A 20,859-nucleotide genomic window follows, 5' to 3' on the forward strand; every position below is an offset into this window, starting at 1 on the left:
ATATATTCAAGTTAAAGTACAGTAGTGGAATTAAAAAGGTACTTCTATTGTTTATTATAACCTATGTAAGTAATTTAAGTAGTTCATTTATTAAACAGTTTCTGATTTATATTACAATTTCAGTACTCTAAATTGTCAGTACTGAGTTACCTCTGGGATTGGTGGGGAGAACAAACATGAACATAAATGCAATGGCACATTCATTGTGTCCTCCCACATGTGATTTTTCAAGCTATTACTCATAGCAGCTGGGTTTGTGCTGCACATGGGTAGGGTTGCTTACAAACAAAACATCCTTTTACGTGCAGTGTTTTTAGTAGCGTGGTTACACACAGTGTGCCTCACACGGCAGTTCTTGTACTGTAACTAACAAACAGTCTAACAGAACTCTTGAACAGAAATGCAAGTTCATGAAGGAGCTGACATGCTGTTTGTATCAATAATATGAACTTTATGAACTTAATGGTTATTACTGCACTGAATGTTTACTCCTGTGCATGGTCGTAATTAGCTGTGAGGACACCAAGGTCGTGTCCTCGGTTGTTTTTTTGCATCATCAATGCTGCTCATGTAAAAATTCTGGTAAAGTACAAAATACTCCTTAATTCTTTGTTGGTTTGCCGTGTAACATAGATTTGGAGGCTGAATGGTAAATACCAAGCAGTCATATAAATACTGCCAGCTATAGCTTGAAACCTAAGTTTGACCTCGGTAGAATGTCAGCGCTGGTTATGACGCTGCTCCTGCGTGAGCTGCTTTAACTGAACCTAGACTCAATAGTTTTGGGCTCCAGTTAATTAATAGCACCAACAACTTAGTCCTGGCAGCTCACACGACATTCATTATTGACTTAGTTTGTTTATATACTGTATGCAGACTCACACACTAATGTGAACTAAATATATATTTGTGGATTTGTTTTAAGTAAGGATACCTTTCCTAATGTTCATAATGTGCACTGGATCACAAGATGTGTTATATGTTGTACAATTTACAAAAACTGTCTATTGTAGAATTCCCCTGTAGGATAATGCTTATAATAAATTAGCTTTGTATGTACAGCACATACTCAATGAGAACACTGTTTTATGTGATTCATTGCCATGAACAAAATAATCCCTAGTACGACTGCATGTTTTTGTATGTTCTGTCCTGTAATGAATCTTTTCCTGGTCTTGACATGAAAGTGGCGCAACACTGACAGGAGCACACAGCGTTCTGTGGCGCCTTCATGTTACTTCTATGCACTCGGGATACGCAGAGCCTTGATTCACTCTCGCCACACCCACACAGACAGAAACAAGTTGTTTTAAGGCACTGACTATAAAGTACCATTCACTGTCAGATGGGCCTAGATCAGATGTAATGCTGTTATATTATACTTCTAGCCGGCAGAGCTGCTTGACAAGCCAGCCAGATCACTTGCAATTAGCTTCACTCAGATTGTTTTGTTGTCTAATCCCGCTGACAGAACAGGGCAGAGGTTGAGCCAAGGAAAGTGGGTGTGACCTACTTGCTCTTCCACTGAACATCTGCCATGCCGACAGGCAAACAAAGGTCACATTCTGCTGATTTTACCTGAGCAGTGGTCGAGGCAGCAGGTGCAGGGCTGTTTGATTATTTTGTCCCGCACCTGCCGCACCTCGGGTAAGTATAAACAGCTGTTGTCTGGAGATTGGTTTACCCCATAGGTGGGGTTGGAATGGGCCCAAGTATGCAACTCTTTTGTAGGGCTTCTTTTCTATTTCTAATAGCTGCTTCAGCTAACCTGCTGCCTAATAGGGGCCTCTGCATTAAGTCATGTTGGGGAGGGAAAAAAAAGAGTTTGAAGTGGAATAGGGAAGGATAATGGGTTTTCTTTCAGGCATATGCACAGTCTGCAATTCAACACCAAGTCTCAGTTAATTCAAAAGGTCCCAGTTGTATGGTTGCTGTTGGCTTTATTCTAATCTGGGACATGAATTCTCGTGGTCTCACTTTCCCAAATAATCATCAGTGACATTTTAGAAAACATATTCACTTTAGAAATACTATAAGAAACTTAAGTCAATTGAACTTAAGTTTATTTAATTATTTCTAAGTGTAGCACTATTGAGTGTTTAAGACTGTGTTCTCACTGGGTACGTTTGGTGTGAAGTGTGAACAACAAAGTCAGTTTGGGAAACGAACCATACTGAGTCCACTAAAGAGTGGTTTGCTTGCTAAACCTCAATGTGAACAACTGCTGGACTCAGTCCTTTTGCACATAGGAAACAAATTATACAAAGTAACCTGACTCTGGAGTAAACATTTTGCATGTGGTTTAGTTCATATTCTGAGGAAACTCAGTTTTCAGCCTTATTTTTCTGTCTTAGTCTGAAACAGTAAAATTGTTAAATCGTCCCGGTTTTGCTATTTATCACTTTTTATTTATTTATTTAATTGTTTTAAATAACTAGAAAGCTTGTATCAGTGTAGTTAATAAGAGTAATGTATTAGGTTGTGTTAACACCATTCAAAAGTAAAATTAACAATCTTATGGATTATTTGTTTAATCATTTGGATCATCTGACAACCCTAAACTACATGGACAGTGCGAGAAACACCAGAATCCAAGCTGAACTGGACAAAACTCATAGCAATAGTAAAATATATTCACCCTTTTCTCAAATTACTTTGTTTAATGCCTACAGTTGGAGAACAGTGCAGTGTTGCGTAACTGAATACTGCATTATTCTCCTACTATAGGCATTCAACAAATGTATTAATTAAATTAGTGCTCCCTCAGTTCCCATGCTTTCTTCCACAGCAATATGTAAGAATCTAAAACATGCTATTAAAAACCAGAGCAATACATAAGTAGCTGCCATCTTTCATGATACCAAGATGCCTTGCATGATATTGTAAACATCCGGTTCACAGACCATATAAACGAACCGACTGCACTTGGAAACTGCATTGTGAACACAAGGTAATTCGGGCCTAAAAAAAATGGAAAAGGACCAAAAAAAAAAGAACTTTAGCTTGCATCCAAGCAAACTTGGTCCCCTTGCTCGCAGATAAGTGTGAATAGCAAGCAAATTGATACATTGTTTCAAACGAAACGAACCAGTTTTGAAACTGACCAGTGTGAATCCAACCTAATAGTTTATCATACCCATTAGCAGGAATTCTTGCTAAAAAAAAATTGTTACTGTGCATTTAAGAATCCCTGGGAGCTTACTGTACATGTTTTTTTTTGTGACTACAACTAACTTTGACCTGTGACATAAAATGGCTGCTATATTATGATCATGTTAACTACGATTCAAGATATTGGCTTCATACTCGGTACAAAACTGTGGTCTGTTGGTCATTTTAATCTTGGGTATCATGCAACAGAAATGTACAGTTTTCTGTCAGTAATTTTACAAAGCTGCTGCTAAATGTGTTGATGACCTTGAGTCATGTGATTTTATTGTAATTATTTATGCTTCTGTATAGACAGTACACTGAGTTTTTGTCTAAATGTTTGTTACCAGGAAGGGTATGAAATGACTATGAGGAACACTTTGCCTCTGTATTATGTGGGTTCTTTCAGACTGGTGACAAACATCCATTCAGAGTGCCAATTCCACTTTGATGTGTTTCACAGGCAGGCTATGGAAACCTTTATCTGTATATTTTAAATGTTCTGTGATGTAAAAAACTGCCAGGTGTTAGCAATGCTCTGGAGATGAGGAGCCTGGTGAATGTGTTAATAATTAGCAGCAGTGAGGCTTATTTTAATGAATGGGCTTATTATCAGCATGTTTAGAAGATTCATTTCCTAAGGTAAACCTTGTATATGCTTGAACCATTGGTTTGGAAGTTCATTTCAGACAAGCCCTTTGCCACTTCACTGACTTGACAGTGATAGCCTAGGATTCTTTTTTTTTAGTTTCTTTTTCATATGCAGATTTATTTTAATGAGATCCATAGTTAATGTGATGTTGACAGGGCACCAGTTCAGAGTGCCACTTCCACTTTGATGTGTTACACACAGGGTATGGAAACGAGTATGAGCAAGCATATGACACAAATATAATGTAAATCAGCCTTCCTGCTAACTGAGCAATACAGAAGGGGTTTGTAGCACTTCATTTATTGTCTGCAGCTTCCATTGCGTTGCTGACCCCCTAGAGTGTCTAGCATTGGAATGTATAGGCCTGCAATAAGTTTAAATTATATATCAAATATAATTGATCTCCCTGCTTGTGAGAAGGTCATACACCTCAGACTTACGGTTATACTGTATCCTCTTGAATCATGTACATTGTGCTGTAATTGTAAATGGCTATATGTGGTAGTCATTTTATTAAACCTCAGCGAGTGAATATCAAAGGGATAAACCCATACAGACATTGGGATATCATAAACGCGCACAGTGTGAAGTGTGGCCATACAGGGATAGGTATACACATAGTTGCAGAGGAAGGTAGGTACACACAAGCAAGCACTGAAACATTACACACTAGACAGCCATGCACATAACAGTAGTTGTTGCTACCCATTACACAATAATGATGTTACTAATCTAGTGTGTAAGCCATTTGTTTTAAAAACATGAAGATTTTCTGTACTGAATTGCCAACAAGTTCAGTTCCAAATCCATACAGAAATGCCTGCTTCAATCTTGTTCAAGTGCTATGGTGTTGAATCAGCTGCACTCACTTCATTTGAAGTGATGTGACTGCTGGATGCTCAGTGTTATGCTTGCTGTTGAGATAAATTTACCATCCCACACATTTGTCATAATTTATATTTACATTTTTTTATTTTATTTAGTGCCTAATTATTATTCCTCTGAATTTCTCCCCAATTTTTTCTTCTCACCACAGCAGTTCCCCACAGAGCTAAGGAGACCCGAAGGTTCAGTGGGCGTTCTCCGATCCCACAACCGAGCCAGCTTCCTCTTTTACGCCCAGGAACTTGAGCAGATGTCAGTGAGCTCCCAGCCTCTGAAGGACAAAGGCCAGCCCTGCAGGTGTACACTCTGAGCTCACTGGGCGCCTGGCCAGCAGGGTTTGCTGTTGCGTGATTTTAAGGCTGTAAATCTACATTTAAATGTCTAAAGTGTTTAAATATCCAGTTGTTTACCGGTTAAATGATTCATAACATATACAGTATATTTAATAAAAGTACTCTTGTGACTCTTTTACTCAAATGTTACTAACTTTATTTTAACTCATTTCTACTTTTAAGTTTAATTGACACACACACACATATATATATATATATATATATATATATATATAATATATCAATCAGTGCTTTTATTAAATAATAAATAAACAAAAGGTTTAAACAAAACAAAACACTACAACAAAAGGGCACGTTGGCCAAACAAATAAACAATAATGAAACAAATATACTTTCAATACAGCAATTGTTTCTTTCTCTTTGCTCTCTCCGCTCTCCCGTACTCGGGTAGAGAGCTGCAGGTTTATATACAGTGACCATCTCCAGATTAGCAACAATTAATCAATGAATTAACTCGGGAGATGGTCACCGTCTGCACGAGTTTAGTAAGGATGCGTGACTGTCAGCTAGTTAAATAAATCAGTAGCTGATCAGTCATGCATCCTCACAAGGTTTCTAAAATCTAAAACAATAACAAATACGCGGCGCTTTTATCCACGCCGCAAACAATACAAATAATAACGAAATAGTGCATATATATATATATATATATAGGGGCGGGACACTCCGCCACTCATGCCCCCCCCTTGTGCGCAGCACACATGGCCTTTTCGGCCACCTCCCCCCTTAGTCCCCAAAGTCCCGGCTAGCAGTCCCGGCCCAGGAACAGGGGAAGCAAGGTTCTCCGGGGGCGACCACGGCGGGATGTCCTACTCCCACCCAAACAGCTGTAGCGTCCCGGTGGAACGCGCACAGGCCGGCTCCTCCGGCCAAGGAAATTTTGGGGGTGGTCTCCAGACCTCCCCCCCCCTTCTTCATGGCCGGCAGCTCCCCTTCGTGGGGCTCTGACCACAGTTTCTCCTGCCGCGAAAGTGTGGCTGGGGGAGCTGGTCTCCTGACCCCCCCCCCCCCTTCTTCGTGGCCGGCAGCTCCCCTTCATGGGGCTCCAGCCACAGTATTTCCTGCCGCATGGCAGGACTGGTAGCGACTCCAGGCGAAGCAGGACCCTCGACGACCCCAGGCAAAGTAGGACCCTCGGGAGGCGACGGCAGCAGCAGCGGTCCCTCGGGAGGCGACGGCAGCAGCAGCGGACCCTCGGGAGGCGACGGCAGCATCAGCGGACCCTCCGGAGGCGAATTCGGGAGGGGAGCCCCTGGCCATGGAGACGGCATCAGGAGCTCCACTTCTCCCTCGCACCCTATAACTAGTGGCTCCACAGGCGATGCAGAGCAGCCGGCAGCCCTAGGCGATGCGGAGCAGCAGGCATCCTTGGGCGGTGCGAGGCAGGCATCCTTGGGCGGTGCGAGGCTGGCATCCTTGGGCGGAGCGAGGCAGGGCAGGAGCAGTCCTTCCCATGGCGGTGGAAGTGGAACCAGAAGGTATTCACCCTCTACTGGTGGAGGTGGGAGCTGCAAGCAGTCCTCCCATGGCGGTGGAGACAAAGGCAGTTCCTGCTGCTCTGCTCCTAGCGGTGTTGGAGACAAAGGCAGCTCCTGCTGCTCTGCTTCTAGCGGTGGAGGTGTTGGAGACAGAGACAGCTCCTGCTGCTCTGCTTCTAGCTGTGGAGATAGAGGCAGCTCCTGCTGCTCTGCTCCAGGCGGTAGAGACAGAGGCAGCTCCTGCTGCTCTGCTCCTAGCGGTAGAGACAGAGGCAGCTCCTGTTGCTCTGCTCCTAGCGGTGGCATAGGCAGAGGCAGCTCCTGCTGCTCTGCTCCTAGCGGTGGAGGTGGCAGAGGCAGAGGCAGCTCCCGCTGCTCTGCTCCTGCTGGTGGAAGCGGCGGAGGCAGAGGCAGCTCCTGCTACTCTGCTCCTGCTGGTGCAAGGGGTGGAGGTGGGGATAGCGTGTAGTCTCCTCCTGTTGCAGGGAACCGGTGCTTCTCCTTCTCCTCTTCCTGGAGAATGGGGCAGTTGACCACGAAGTGGCCCCACTCCCCACAGGCAGTGCACCAGTTCACGGCCTCAAGTGCGCTGAGGTATGCTTCCCAGCTGCCCTTCGGTCGTCCTTCCTCCTCCTCTCCAAGGTGGGGGCAGTTGATGACGGAGTGGCCCCCCTTCCCGCAGGAAGGGCACCAACTTGAGGCCTCGACCAGGCGAAGGTAGCCATCCCAACGTCCACTCCTGAGCTTCCCTCTCTTGGGCTGTGGACACACCGACTCCCCCCTCTTGGGCTGTGGACGCACCGACTCCCCCCTCTTGGGTTTTGGACGTTCAGGCTCCTCCCACTCAGGCGCAGGACGTTCGGGCTCCTCCCACTCAGGCGCAGGACGTTCGGGCTCCTCCCACTCAGGTGGTGGAGCCTGCTTCTTTGCCTTCTTGGCACCACCACTCATTCCCTTCTTCGGGACCAGCAGTTCCACCTCCTGCCATGGAGGGGGTTGGTCGGGTGCTTTGTGCCCAACCTTGCCGACGGCAAAGCACCACTCCTCCCCTTTGAGGCAGGTGAGGCAGGTTTCCTGATCCCCCTACGGCGATGGTATGTCCTTCAGGCGGATCCACTCCTCTGCGGTCTCGAACCTCACCTCGATCGAAGGCCTGCACAAAGATGGGGTCTTCGTATGGGCACACATCAGGGAGGTGCCCATACTCCAGGGAGGCGAGGCACCATGTAGCCCCACCTTCCTTCAACTCCCTCTGATGCTCATGCCACCTCTTCATGTAGGCATCCACTTTATCCATTTTTTATTTATTTATTTATTTATTTTCCACCAAACACAAAAATACTATTCGAAAAAAACAAACAAAAAAAACGCCCTTTGATTTTCTGGTCCGGCTCCTGGAGGCAGTGTATCCCTCTTCTGGACATCAACTTTTATTAAATAATAAACAAACAAAAGGTTTAAACAAACAAAAGGTTTAAACAAAACAAAACACTACAACAATAGGGCATCAGACCGTTTTTGATAAAACTGGCTGCTTGCGCCCCAGGTTGAAATTTGCAGTCAATTGCTCGCCTGTTTTGCCTTGCACTTCGAATTAATGCATGGATATCACTATCCTGGAGTATGCACTTCCGCCCACTGTTGCCCTTTGCTGATGATGTCTTTCCCTCGGAGTTCCATTCCGACATCACCTTAGACACTGTTGCTTGTGAAACATCAGCAAGTTGAGCTGTCTTGGTCACTGAAGCTCCTGCCAAACGTGCCCCAACAATCACCCATCTTTCAAAGTCACTGAGGTCTCCTCTTGCAGCCATGCTAGCTATAATTATAGGCAATCAGGCCTTTCCAGCATTTTTATACATGACCCTAAGCATGCTGGGATGTTATTTGCTTAATTAACGCATGAGCCACATGTGTGGAAGCCCTTGCTTTCAATATACTTGGTGTCCCTCATTTCCATTTTTTTGTCCACTACCTGTATGTATATATATATATCTGCCCTTACCGGATCACAAAAGTGATGGCGTGAAAATTGTGTTATCCTGGGCTGATTATAGTATATAAATGATTGAGCATTATCAGTTAAAATTGAAAAAAAATATATACCTTTGTCATTGGACTCCATTAATTCTATACCAGAAGGGGGTGTCTCCCATCTGTGGCTGTGCTTGAGTCCTCATATGTCACTTAAACTCCCCCCACCCTCCCTTGAAACATAATTACCACTAACTCATTCTTTGAAGAAAATAGACACGCATCAGCATCTACTGAACAGCTGTACCATGTTTTAGTATTACACAAACATCACTTTACAACTAAAGGTGCAGCACCATTTATTTTAAAATTGTTAGATACATTGTCATATACTAATCCATACCTAAACAACCACTTAATGTAAAAGTTCTAAGAATTGTATTTTTGAGGTTAAGATCAGAAAGGTTATTCAGGTGAACTGGTGTTAATACTGCCAACAATTTCTGATATTCTATATAGATATAGTTTTCTCCATAGCAGCCTAAAGTAAGCAGAAACGGAAAATTCAACTAGGTATACTTAAGGGTTTCTTTAAAATGCCTCTATTGTCTCATTTGGTGATTAAGTTTACAAACTCATGCACGCACACACATATATAATCATAACTATTGTATACTTTTGATTTTAGTGAACTATTTGATATGGGTAGCAAAAGACCAGAGGGGTGTGTGTGTGTGTGTGTGTGTGTGTGCAATTGAATTCTGAAGAAAGAGTGGTGAAATAGCCTTTCCAGTAGCAGATGGTGTGTCAGAACCTGGGATTCACCTTCTATGAGCAAACCAAGGCATTTGATATCTGTTTAACCCTACAACTCACACATGACAGGAGGTTTATTTAGTCTGTCTGATCATATAGAAATCTTTCAAGGCTGCTTGTGTCCCTGTTACAGACTGTCACAGCTAAGAGGCTTGATTTGCTCCTAATATTTTAAGGAACCAATGACTATAACCTTAAGTTTGAATACAGGAAACAACATAAGCCAGTCTCTCTTTTATGACTTGCTTGATGGAGTCTGCAATGTGTTTAAAAATAAATAAATAAAGGCGCATCCCTGTATTTTAATGTGTGTTTTGTTTTCTGAGCAATGGGTATGCCAGTTATTGCCTCCTAACTGCATCATGTTTACTTGGCTCCTGATGATGTACTGACAAGCAGGTTGTAAGGAGGAAGTACATTGTGTCTATAAACTGCCATTAAGGGAGAGCACGAAATCTTAAACTGTGGAATAGTTTACTATACAAACACCACAAGGTGACATCTTGGTAGAGATGCTACATTTATTGTGAGCCGTGCTTTCCTTTTTGTTTTGTGATGGGAAATGTCAGAATCTAATGAAAAAATGTGATGTCTTCTCTTTTTGAGAAAAAAAAAAGTTTTGTCAGTGCATATATTAGACTAATATGCAAATTAATGTTTTCAGCTGTACCCATTTTTTTCGCTTGTTTTAGGATACTAAAATGTTGTTGATCATTAATATTCGATTAGGAACCGAGTTGCTGAATGCATCTTTAAATGTTAGTTTATAATAACAACACATATTATGCTGTGACACCGTCATTGGGGTGTGCAGACAAGACAACACTGATATAACGTGACACGTCTGCAAGGTGTTCTAAATTGTTCTGGAGGGTAATGTGACTTTTCCTCAGTAATTATTGTCTATTTCCTTTACTTTTTTTTGTAGACTTTTCCTCACGAGACATCAGTAACTAATTTCCACTTGGATGTGGACCGACCTATCAGACAGATAACATGTCAGGGATTCCTTTTGCATAACGAATCAGTCATGTGAGTGATAATAACTAGTGGTTATAACTAGGTCATTTTTTGTTGTATTGTTGATTAACTCAAATAATGATGAAGTTACCCTTTTTGTTATTAACCATTCTTAAAGTATAAATCTGGTACTACACCACCATGGAACTGAGTACACTTTTTTTTTTCCCTGAAATGTTCCCTGGATATGGGTGTCTCTGCACATTGTTTTTGTTTCAGGGTGGAGATATTTCCCCTTGTTGAGGTTATGGAGATCAAAGTGGGTTTGCAATGATATCAGTGAAAGACCACCCTTGCTGTGCTGCTGTTTCATTTTTTTTTACAAACTAATGATGGTAGTTACTTGTGCCATTGTGGCTCTTTTACTCACAACATAAAAAAGAACTATACTTCAGGATTCCAACACCTGTACAAAACTGTACTTCCATTGTCATTTTTATTTAATTGTTAAATTCATTTTATTGTTCAAAGTTAGCACATCCATTTAGAAGGAAGTCATGCAAAAATAATTCTCTTCAAGCTCTTGTACATCAGGAAACCAAAAAAGAGATTAAACAGAGTTTTCTTTTTTAAAAAAAATTAGTTTTACGTCTATATACTGTAGCTTAGGTTTTCTACTGATAAGTTAGCAATCTTTTGTTAAATGTTTTCAAAGAATATGTATTTTTAAAACTAATCTGGGCACTGCAGTTTCAGGTTTTATGGATTACTTTATTTTTGTGAAAATATGAGAAATATAATTATCAATTCAGCCAAAATGCACTCATAAAATCAAAACCTGTTTTCTGGGTTACAATACAGTCTTAGGAATTTGCCAGTGGGAAATGTATTTTGACTGGCAATTTTAGGGAAAGTTTTCTCATAAGGGTCTTAACATACTGTACCTCTATGTACTTTCCATTCAAGATGAGGGTGCCTTTAGTCAAGGTTTCAAAGAGCAGCCGTGCCTGCTTACTGATGTGTAAGTAGCAGTTGTAGGAAGCCATGCCAGCTCAGCACACATGAGCCCAAGTACCTTACCCATCTGCATGAGGTCTAATTGGCATGCATGGCAACATGAGCCAGTTTGGAATCGGTGCTAATCTAATCCCACTAGGCAGACGGGTTAGTTGTCAGGGCCATACAAGGTTTCTTTTCAAGTGCCTCAGGTAAAGGTGATATTTTTCTACTCTAAATTTGAAGATTAAATGGAATATGTCCATTTTGTAAGTGCAGACCAGTGGATTTTAAAATGTGCCTTAGGGATGCGGGGCTGGAATCTGCATCAGTGTTTAAATGTCTTTGGCTTCTTGTCCTTGGAGATTTTACTTATAAACCACATAGAAAGAGACTACACCGTGGAAAGAAAGCTGCTGTCCCTTCAGGTTTGATGCATTAGACTAAATATTGTAACAAATTGAATAATAGAATTATCTTAATTATGATTACCGTAAAAACACGTGTATAAGTCGCACCGGTGTATAAGTCGTCCCCCCACCCCCCCCCCCACCCCGTTTTTGAGACAACAATTTCAGGGAAAAGCCTGTAGGTCACACCGGTGTGTAAGTCGCTCCCCCCTTTTTAGGACCCCCTAAAAATACCTAAGTTATACTTTCTCATTTGGTGGTTGCAGGAGATGTGCTTGTGTTCTCTTTCAAGTACAAAGTGTAACCATTACTGCATGGGTGTTTACCTTCGAAAGACCCGAAACCTGAATAAGATATATCAAAGCTGCTCAACGAGCCTGTGACGCAGTCATGGCCCGCCCCGAGGACAGCTGGGTTCAGCAGCACTGTACAGGACCAAGATACTTCAGTTGTGGTTGCTTGCAATTTCTCCCACAGTATCCTGATGCTGTTTTGGTGACAGCTTTAGCATCACTATAACGAAGGTTGTTAGTTCATTCTAACAAGCAGGCTTCCCTCAGACTTGTGTGAGTACTGACTGAATGTTTTTGCCAGTGGCTTGTACCGGTGGGCATCCCTGTACATTGCTACCCGCGGGAACTGCGAACTGGTGGACCCCAAGGTCACTGACCCGCTCCGTTCCTATCCATGTGCTCAAGTCACCAAACCAACACTGTACTGTCCTGGTGCTAAAGTCACCGACCCTACCCGGTCTGGTACCAAACTAGTCTTGTTCAGGTCTTGACCCGTAAGGTTGCTATCTATAAGCAAATTGAGGCACCTGCACATCTGTATACTGTACACTGCAGTGCTTCTTGCATCATACCTGGGTTTTATCCCTGCGAGACATGCAAGGCCAGTCTGCCTATTGAGGACAAGCATGGCAGATGCTCCTCCTGCCTGGCGCCAGAGCACGCCAAGGAGGCACTGGCGAACTGCAGTTTCTGCGAGTTTTGTGCACCTTTCTCTAAGTGCAAACTTGAGAAACGTCTCTTCTGTAGATCTACAGAGCGTTCTGTGTCCCTTACTCCTGCCCAGCGCTTTTCCCCATGACCCTCTGTTAGAGAGGTGGCTGCATCCTCACCCCGTGGCTATGTGCCAAGAGAGACCGGACAACGTCTTCATGGTCTTCCTCATGATCCTCTGCTTCTCTTCCTCCTTAAAGGAAGAAGAGGAGTCACTGTTCTAAGTGATCGGCGGACTCAGAGCAGATGGAAACGCTCTGGGGAACTGTTTCTCACCAAGGAATGGTGCTCGCAGAATTACTGCGTGAACGTTCAATACCACCTGTCCCCTAAGGGCCCCAGGGGGCTACAAGCGCAGATTGGCAACAGGAGGACATAATGTCTATCGCTGCCTCTGATGAGGTGGGCGAATAGGAGCTGGCATTCCCGTCTGTGGAATGCCAGCTCCTGCACGTCCCCTGCGATTAAGCTGTCAGCAGAGCTTCTACCGCTGATCAAGAGGGCCACTGCAGTCTTGCAAGTGCCCTGGCCTACAGAAGGCGAAGCAAGGCAGTTTGTCTTTGATGATGAGCCTACCACCTCTCCTGTCTTTTCGAAATCCAGTTGTTCTGGGATCATCCGGCTGTGTCCCAGTCGATGGACAACCTGTATAGGGTGCATGATGTAGAGAAGCTGGGCCTGGCCTATTTTCCACCGGTGGAGACTTCAATTGTTGCTTCATTACAGATGCTTAATTTAGCTCTCCTGTCCAAGGACGCTGCCTGCCCCAACAAGCAGTGCTGGGTCTCTGAGGTGATCCTCAAGCGTGCCTATTCAGGCAGTGCATTCGCCACACGGCTAGGAAACTATAATAGTATTCTGGTAGCCTCTATACCTTTTTGCTGAGGTCCCTTTCTGAGAGTCACAGGCCCTCACCACAACAGCTAGAGGAGCTGTGCTCTTTGTGTTGAAACTCAATGGGTAGCCTGTAGGCAGGAACCTGGCTGCACTGATAGCTGCACGTAGGCAGCTCTGGCTTTCCCAGGCACGCGTGCCTGACAGGGACAAAGCACCGGTGTTGGATGCCCCTATTACACCAGGGCATACATTTCATCCTGCAGTGGACAAGATGCTGCAGCGCTCTCACTGCGCGCGGGAATCCACAAAAGAGCTGATTCACTTACTTCCCAAGCGACCACCCCCAGTGCGCAAATCAATGGCAAACTGGCGACCTAGGCCCCAGCAGCCTCAAAGACCAGCACAGCTTTAACCCTTTGCGGTCCATTTATTCAGCGCGTCAGGCGTGTCAGGTCCAATTTATTTTCACACGCGCACTTTATTTTAGACGCGCTGTTTAAAAGTATTTTTTTCACAGTAAAACAGGTTTAAAAGGCACTGAATATCAACAGGACACTCAGTACTGCATCTCCAGCACCGCCCCACCCCTCGTTCGCTATATTTTTCAAATAACTCTTAATAATAGTACATACCAATAAATCATCTCTTGTTCGCTTGTTTTATCACCAAACTCCTCAATAATGCGATCCAAGTTGTTATTTTATTACTATAACATCTAAAAAAGCTCTGCAAATGTCTGTGATATTCTTTGAGCGCTGGATGCGGAAGCAGCTATCTTGTTTGTTTATGTCTGTGTTATCTATGTGGTGTCGGGTCTATCAGTATTCATGAGATATGCCCTTTTTTTCGGCTTCTCTCGGCTCCTATCGGTCTCACTTGGCCATTGAATGGTTTTCTCGGCTTTTTCCGGAGAAAAACGACTAGAGACCTGTTTTTTGCGTCTTTTTGATGTCGGACAGGGTCCGACATTGGACTGGAGAGGGAAAATTGCGATGTCGGACCAGGTCCGACATAGGACTGCAAAGGGTTAATGGGTTATTATTATTATTTATTTCTTAGCAGACGCCCTTATCCAGGGCGACTTACAGTCGTAAGCAAATACATTTCAAGTGTTACAATACAAGTAATACAATAAGAGCAAGAAATACAATAACTTTTGTTCAAGTGTGACAAACCAGAATTCAATAATACAGCAGATAATAGTGATAGTTACATCAGGATATGATTAAATAGTGATAGTTACATCAGCATATGATTAAATACAAAGTACTACAGGTTAAACACTTGGCAGATTACAGTATTCTGAAGTACAGGATTAAATGCAGTAAAATAGGGGGCAGATAAGAGCAAAATAAAGCACATTTAAATGAAGGGTGATAGTGTCCCAGGATACAAACAGAGGAGTTCTACAGGAGAGATGAGGCTCTGGAGGTAGCTGGGTGCAGTCTGGTCAAGGCATCTGTAGGCTAGTACAAGAGTCTTGAACTGGATGCGAGCGGTGCAGAAACAGAAGCCTCAGGCTAAGCCACAAGCCATGCAGCAGCCCTAGGAGTTTGCTGCCACAGGCTATTCAGACCGGACACTCACTGCAGTTCAAGCATGGTTCCCCTCCCTTTCGGGGAGTGAAATGTAACATCAGTCATGGACCAACAGGACGTCGCGGTGATGTCTCAGGAGGTAGCAGCTCTGCTGCAAAAATGGGCTATTCGCATGATAGAACCCCTCCAGTTGGAGGCAGGGCTCTACTCAAGGTACTTCCTAGTGCCCAAGCGGGATGGTGGTCTCAGACTGATCCTCAAACTCAGACAGGTCAACCTTTATCTGAGTCGAAGGAGGTTCAAAATCTTGACGTTCCAAAGCCAACACCTGGTGCAGTCAATCAGGCCAGGCGACTGGTTCACCACAGTGGACCTCAAAGACGCCTGTTTCCACATCCCCATAAAACCAGTGCTCAGGAATTATCTGCGGTTTGCTTTTCAGTGAACTGCGTACGAGTTCCGTGTCTTGCCATTTGGCCTCTCCCTAGCTCCAAGTGCCTTCTTGAAGTGCATGGAAGCTATCCTGGGTCCCTTGAAACTCAAAGGCAGAGTGCTCAATTATTTGGATGACATTCCAGAGACTTCTGGGCTTGGTGGCAGCAGCTTCCCAGACCCTTCCATTGGGTCTTCTGCAATATGCACCTTCTGCTCGCCTGGTTCAACAGCAGGGTTTTTCAGCCCACGTTGAACTGTGGCTGCCTACAGACAGTGTCTTGTCACTAAAGGCGCTTTCTTGGTGGAAACAACCTGTCCAATCCACGCCTCAGCATAGCGCTGTACAGTATCACCAGTAGGGAGGTTGTCACCACAGTCACGTCCAGCGTAGGCTGGGGTGCTGTGTGGAATGGTAGAGGTGCGCAAGGTATGTAGAACCCTCCATGTTTTAGAGCTGCAGGCAGTTTACCTGGCCTTGCAGAATTTTTTGCAGGAGTTTTGTGGGGGGCATGTTTGTCCTTACAGACAACACAACAGTGGTGGCTTACATCAACCATCAGGGTGGCCTCAGGTCGCCCAGCCTCCATAATGTGGCCCGCACGTTTTTACTCTGGGAATCCGAGAACCTCCTCTCACTACGGAGTTTCCCCAGCGCCTCAGAGTGGAGGCTTCTCCCAGAGGTGGTGAGCCTCATTTGCGAGAGGTTCGGGGGAGCGGAGATAGATCTCTTTGCCTCCCAGGAATCAACCCACTGTCGCCTCTGGTTCTCCATAATAGGAGGTGGGGACCCACTGGCATTAGATGCCTTAACACACCAGTGGCCGAAGGCAACTGTTATATACCTTCTCACTGCTCACCCGGGTTCTGCTGTGTCTGGAGAAAATCAGGCAGGACTGGGCCAAAATGCACCTAGTAGCCCCTTATGGGCCCAGGAGACTGGTTTTCAACCGTGATGCAGCTCCTGAGTGGCCAGCGGGGGAGACTGCCCAAGCGCCGTGACCTGCTCAGTCAGACACGAGAGACATTATCGCATCCCGACCCATTGAGTCTGCAGCTCTGGGTCTGGCCCCTGAATGGCTGCATTTGAGCCATCTGGGGCTTTCTAATAGGGTCATTGACATCCTGCAGAATGCCAGAGCAGCATCCACGCGTTCCCAGTTTGGGGTACAAATGGGGTGATTTTCAGACGTGGTGTCTGACTAGTGGGTTCGACCCCACGACCTGTCCCATGACAACTATACTGCAATTTTTGCAGAACCTATTTTACAAGGGGGAAATCCCATTTTAAATCCTCCATGTCAAAGGTCATTTTGGCTTGCCGTGTTAAAATGTACTCCTTGGGAGTGAGTGAGATGCATGCATTCTCCATTATGGTCCATACCAATTCTGCCTTTTTGCCAAAGACGATCTCGGCATTTCATGTCAACCAATCCGTGTAATTGGAGCTTTCCATCAGCCTCCTTTCCAGTCTGAAAAGTAATGCTCTGCCCAGTTTGGGCCCTAGCATACTATGCTGACAGGACGAAAAGTTGGAGGCTGTCTGAACAATTTTTTGTCTGCTATGGGGCGAAGTCCCATGGTCAAGACCTGTCTAAGCAGAGGCTGTAGAAATGGATAGCAGACACGGTCAAGACTACCTATGAGCTGGCCAACTTGCCTCCTCCAGAAAAGCTCACTGCCCATTCCAACAGGGGCATGGCAACTGCGTGGGCTTTATTCCAGAGTACATCTGTCAAGGACATTTGCAATGCAGCGGTGTGGGCTACTCCCATTACCTTTACTAGGTTCTACAGACTTAGGTCGTGGATCCTCAAAACCCTGGTTTTGGAACTACAGTGTTAAGGGCAGCTTCTCCGTCGACTCTTATACCACAGGCACAGAGGTGAGTTTCTTCCTCAATTTTTTAGCCCGAGCTACTTGTTACTGGGGTTCCGTATGGTAAAGCACAGGGCAGCCTCTCGGCTTAGCCTTGTAGCATTCAAGTCATTCTGCAATATTGCCTTTGTGACGGCTTTGGTACACTCACCCATATGGTAATGGTTACATTTTGTACTTGAAAGGGAACATTATGTTATTATCAATACTTTGATTCTCTGAAATAGAAATGTAACGATTAACCTTCAAAGTTGTTGCGTCCATGAGTGCAGCAGGCTTGAAGGAAAAATGACGCTGTGGCCTGTGAGCGCAGTGCTTTGATGCCCTCGGGGGTGGGCATGACTGCGTCACAGGCTTGGCGAGCAGCTCTGATATATCTTCTTCAGGTTTTGGGTCTTTAGGAGGTAAATACCCATTAGGTAATGGTTACATTTCTATTTAAAGGAACCAGGGTTATGATAATAACCTAATGTTCTTTTTTCAACATGGTCAATTTAAAAGGCTCTTGTACAAGTTTAGCAGGATTCCATGCTGTGATTTCAACAAGCCCTTGCAAGGTGCGATACATTATGTGCAGGGTATTTTAAAAACCAAAATGTCTGATTTAAAAGCAGACCCATGCATGAATCTGAATCTTTCTTAAATGTTGTTATTTATTTCAGTTGTCAAAAGTCTTTAATTGAATCAAAACAGATTCATTGCTTTAAATTCAATGCTTTCTCTAATTCTGTTGTTAAAGTTTCACAGAGAAGAATAAATGGTCCCAAATAAACTACCTTCTGTGTTTCAGGTACGTTTTATTTTTTGTTGGATGTGAAACCCTATAGAAGAGTAGCAAGTTCTACACGCACAAGAGACTCTTTAATCTTTTCCTATCTGCAACCAGCTGTGTGATTGGCAGCAAGTTCATTTCCGATATTGTTCACTCCCTTAAAGGCACATTTCTAAACCTGTCTTTCTGAAAAAACCCTCCACCTCAGTGCATTGAGTCAAATTCTCAAATGTCCAACGGTGAGCTTGCTGGTGTGTTGAGCTCATAGCACCCTGGCTGTATATAGTAACTTCTATCAAATATTTTCTCTTCCACTGTTTTCCTCACTGAGGTATTATGCAGTAAATGTAGCCCCTGGACATGTTGGCAACGTTTTATTGAAAACCTCAGTCTCTGTTTGCTAGAATGCCACTAAGGGTTTTAACAGCAGTTTCTGAGCCTCAAGTCTGTTTGTGTAAATGTATGGGAGGATACAATTATTAATGGGAGAGTTATTGGCAATTAATAGTAACATTATTCTTGGGACTACAAAGATCTAACCCATGTATCATTTGAATACCTTGGCATTTAAATAAAAGTTAATTGTTTCTTTGGTTTTGTCATTAAGTGCCCTTTGAAATCCCACTGAAATATATTATTTATTAATAAAAATAAGTTAAGTAAAAAAAAAATATGTACAGAAAGGTGTTTAATATAATTGATAGACCAACCTGCAGTCATTTGCTCACCTAGTTACAGATGTGGCATGTCCTGACCCTGTCAGAATTAGGGACAAGGCTGTCTGAGCTCAGGCTAACATCAGTCTCTGCGTGCCACTAAGTTGAAGGGTTGCCATGACAGCATCTTAGAAGGTGAAAAGTAAAGGGTCAGGAGAGATTGCTTGGTTCATCTTGCTGAGTACACCAACTGAATCGTGACGGATAAAGGGGGAAAATGTCGCTATTAGAAAATCTAATTTCTAATAGCACTTTTTTGTTCATCAGCTTTTCTTCTGAGCCTTCCAGGCAGCATACTTCAAACAATTTTGAAGCCTTTTGAAGCAGCACCTTGGAAATGAGGCATATGCGCTTTGGCTGAAAAGATGTTTCTCTGAATTAAGAAAAGGGTTTTAGAATGTGTGCAACCTTGTAAAAATACCATCTGCACCAAAGAGACTTATGGAACACTGCTTTTTTTCAAAAGGATAACAGCAACGTTGATCAGGGCCTTGTTGGAAAGAATAAGAAAGAGAGAAAAAGCTTTGTGTAGATCGGATGCTTCTCCTTTTAATTTTAATGAATGAACTGCACATTTAATTAATGTGCATACTCTGTTACACATACAATGGTAAGGCTTTTAATACAAATGTCATTCAAGATAAAATAATGGGTTTTAATACAAATAGGTTTTGACAATATTATTGCATTTAAATACATATATAGACTTTATGTCAGTGCCTTGAGAACAGCTGGGATTGTGGCATTGGTTTGTTTTAAAAAGTAGGTTAAATAAAATAAAAACTCTTACTTGAAAGCACAATAAGTACAATACATACAATTTATATATATATATATATATATATATATATTTATTTTACTGGGTTGTGCAAGGTCAGTAGCATTAAGCTTAGTTGTATTTAAACACACAGTGTGGAATGAATCCTCTGCATTAGCACATCAGCTTTTACATTAGAACAGAACTGTTAAGCTGTTCTAAGAACAAAGATAAATGAAGTCATTGGTAGTTAAGGGTTGCTAGTGTTCTGACAAAAGGGCTGGTAACAGAGGGGACCTAGCTGACATTTTACCATCTATGCAGAAGCACTAAATGTCAGTACAACTTGGAGAAAGATTTGCATTTGATAAAGCAGCCTTATGCCATATATGTCAGGTTGTTTCAGAAGTACTGGCATGATTTTAATAGTATTAGGCCTCTGAGTCTGCGACATGTCTGCTAATGTGCCATGAAATATTTGTGATGGATTGGTCCCAATTTCTACCAGCTTGTCCGTGCAGATCACCAGTGCCCCTATCAAGAACAGACCCTCACTGAGACAATGGACAGATCAGTACCAATGTGATGCCACATCGATAAATCCCTTTAAAAATATAATCATAACGCTTTCTACAATCATACATTTGCAGGTTTCATTAATTGATTTTAAAACTGCAGTGAATTAATTTTCAGAAAACGCTCACTCGCACACTGCCTAAAGTATTACAGTACTAATACTCTGGAGCAGCTTACCTTATTCATAAGCATACGTAGTACTGTACATTTGTGACTCTTCTACATAGTCCCTGGAAAGTCTAGCATGGTTTCTGTTATTGGTGACTTCAGCTAGCAGGTGTGCCAGTTCTTGTTAAAGGTTCATTACTGGGGGCTGTGTTAAATACTAACAGTTAGTAGACAATGCTCAACATCCATTTAATGTCCAAATGATTAGATGCTTCCAGCAGCACTCATGTCCATGGTATTTCTCTATGGAGTGAGTACTCTCCCATTAGAAGTTGAAACTGTAACCAAGTTATTTTGTTGCTGCCAATCTGCCCTCTGTTCTGGGATGTGGTTGTGAATGGTTTATTTACTGTGATGTGCTATTTTAGAACAATTCATTAAAGAATGACAGTAAACAATTCAGGTTGTGCTCCTCTGAGATTCTCCTTTGTTTTAGTTGTCTTCCCAAAAACCTGTACTCTACAAACACCTTGAAAACCACAAAGCATTTGCATGACCTGCCCTGTG

The 20,859-nt window shown here is 43.3% G+C and overlaps 1 protein-coding gene across 1 annotated transcript; it reads left to right on the forward strand.

The window, feature by feature from the left end:
* The first annotated feature begins 1,503 nt into the window (after nucleotides 1-1,503).
* On the forward strand, nucleotides 1,504-10,009 carry LOC131736851 (loricrin-like). Its single transcript, XM_059022297.1, has 2 exons — nucleotides 1,504-1,647; nucleotides 4,839-10,009. The coding sequence occupies exon 2, from the start codon at nucleotides 6,109-6,111 to the stop codon at nucleotides 6,985-6,987; it is 879 nt and encodes a 292-aa protein (XP_058878280.1). The 5' UTR covers nucleotides 1,504-1,647; nucleotides 4,839-6,108; the 3' UTR covers nucleotides 6,988-10,009.
* Nucleotides 10,010-20,859: the final 10,850 nt, after the last annotated feature.

The sequence above is a fragment of the Acipenser ruthenus genome, chromosome 4, assembly GCF_902713425.1.
Source record: "Acipenser ruthenus chromosome 4, fAciRut3.2 maternal haplotype, whole genome shotgun sequence".
Classification (NCBI taxonomy): Eukaryota; Metazoa; Chordata; class Actinopteri; order Acipenseriformes; family Acipenseridae; genus Acipenser; species Acipenser ruthenus.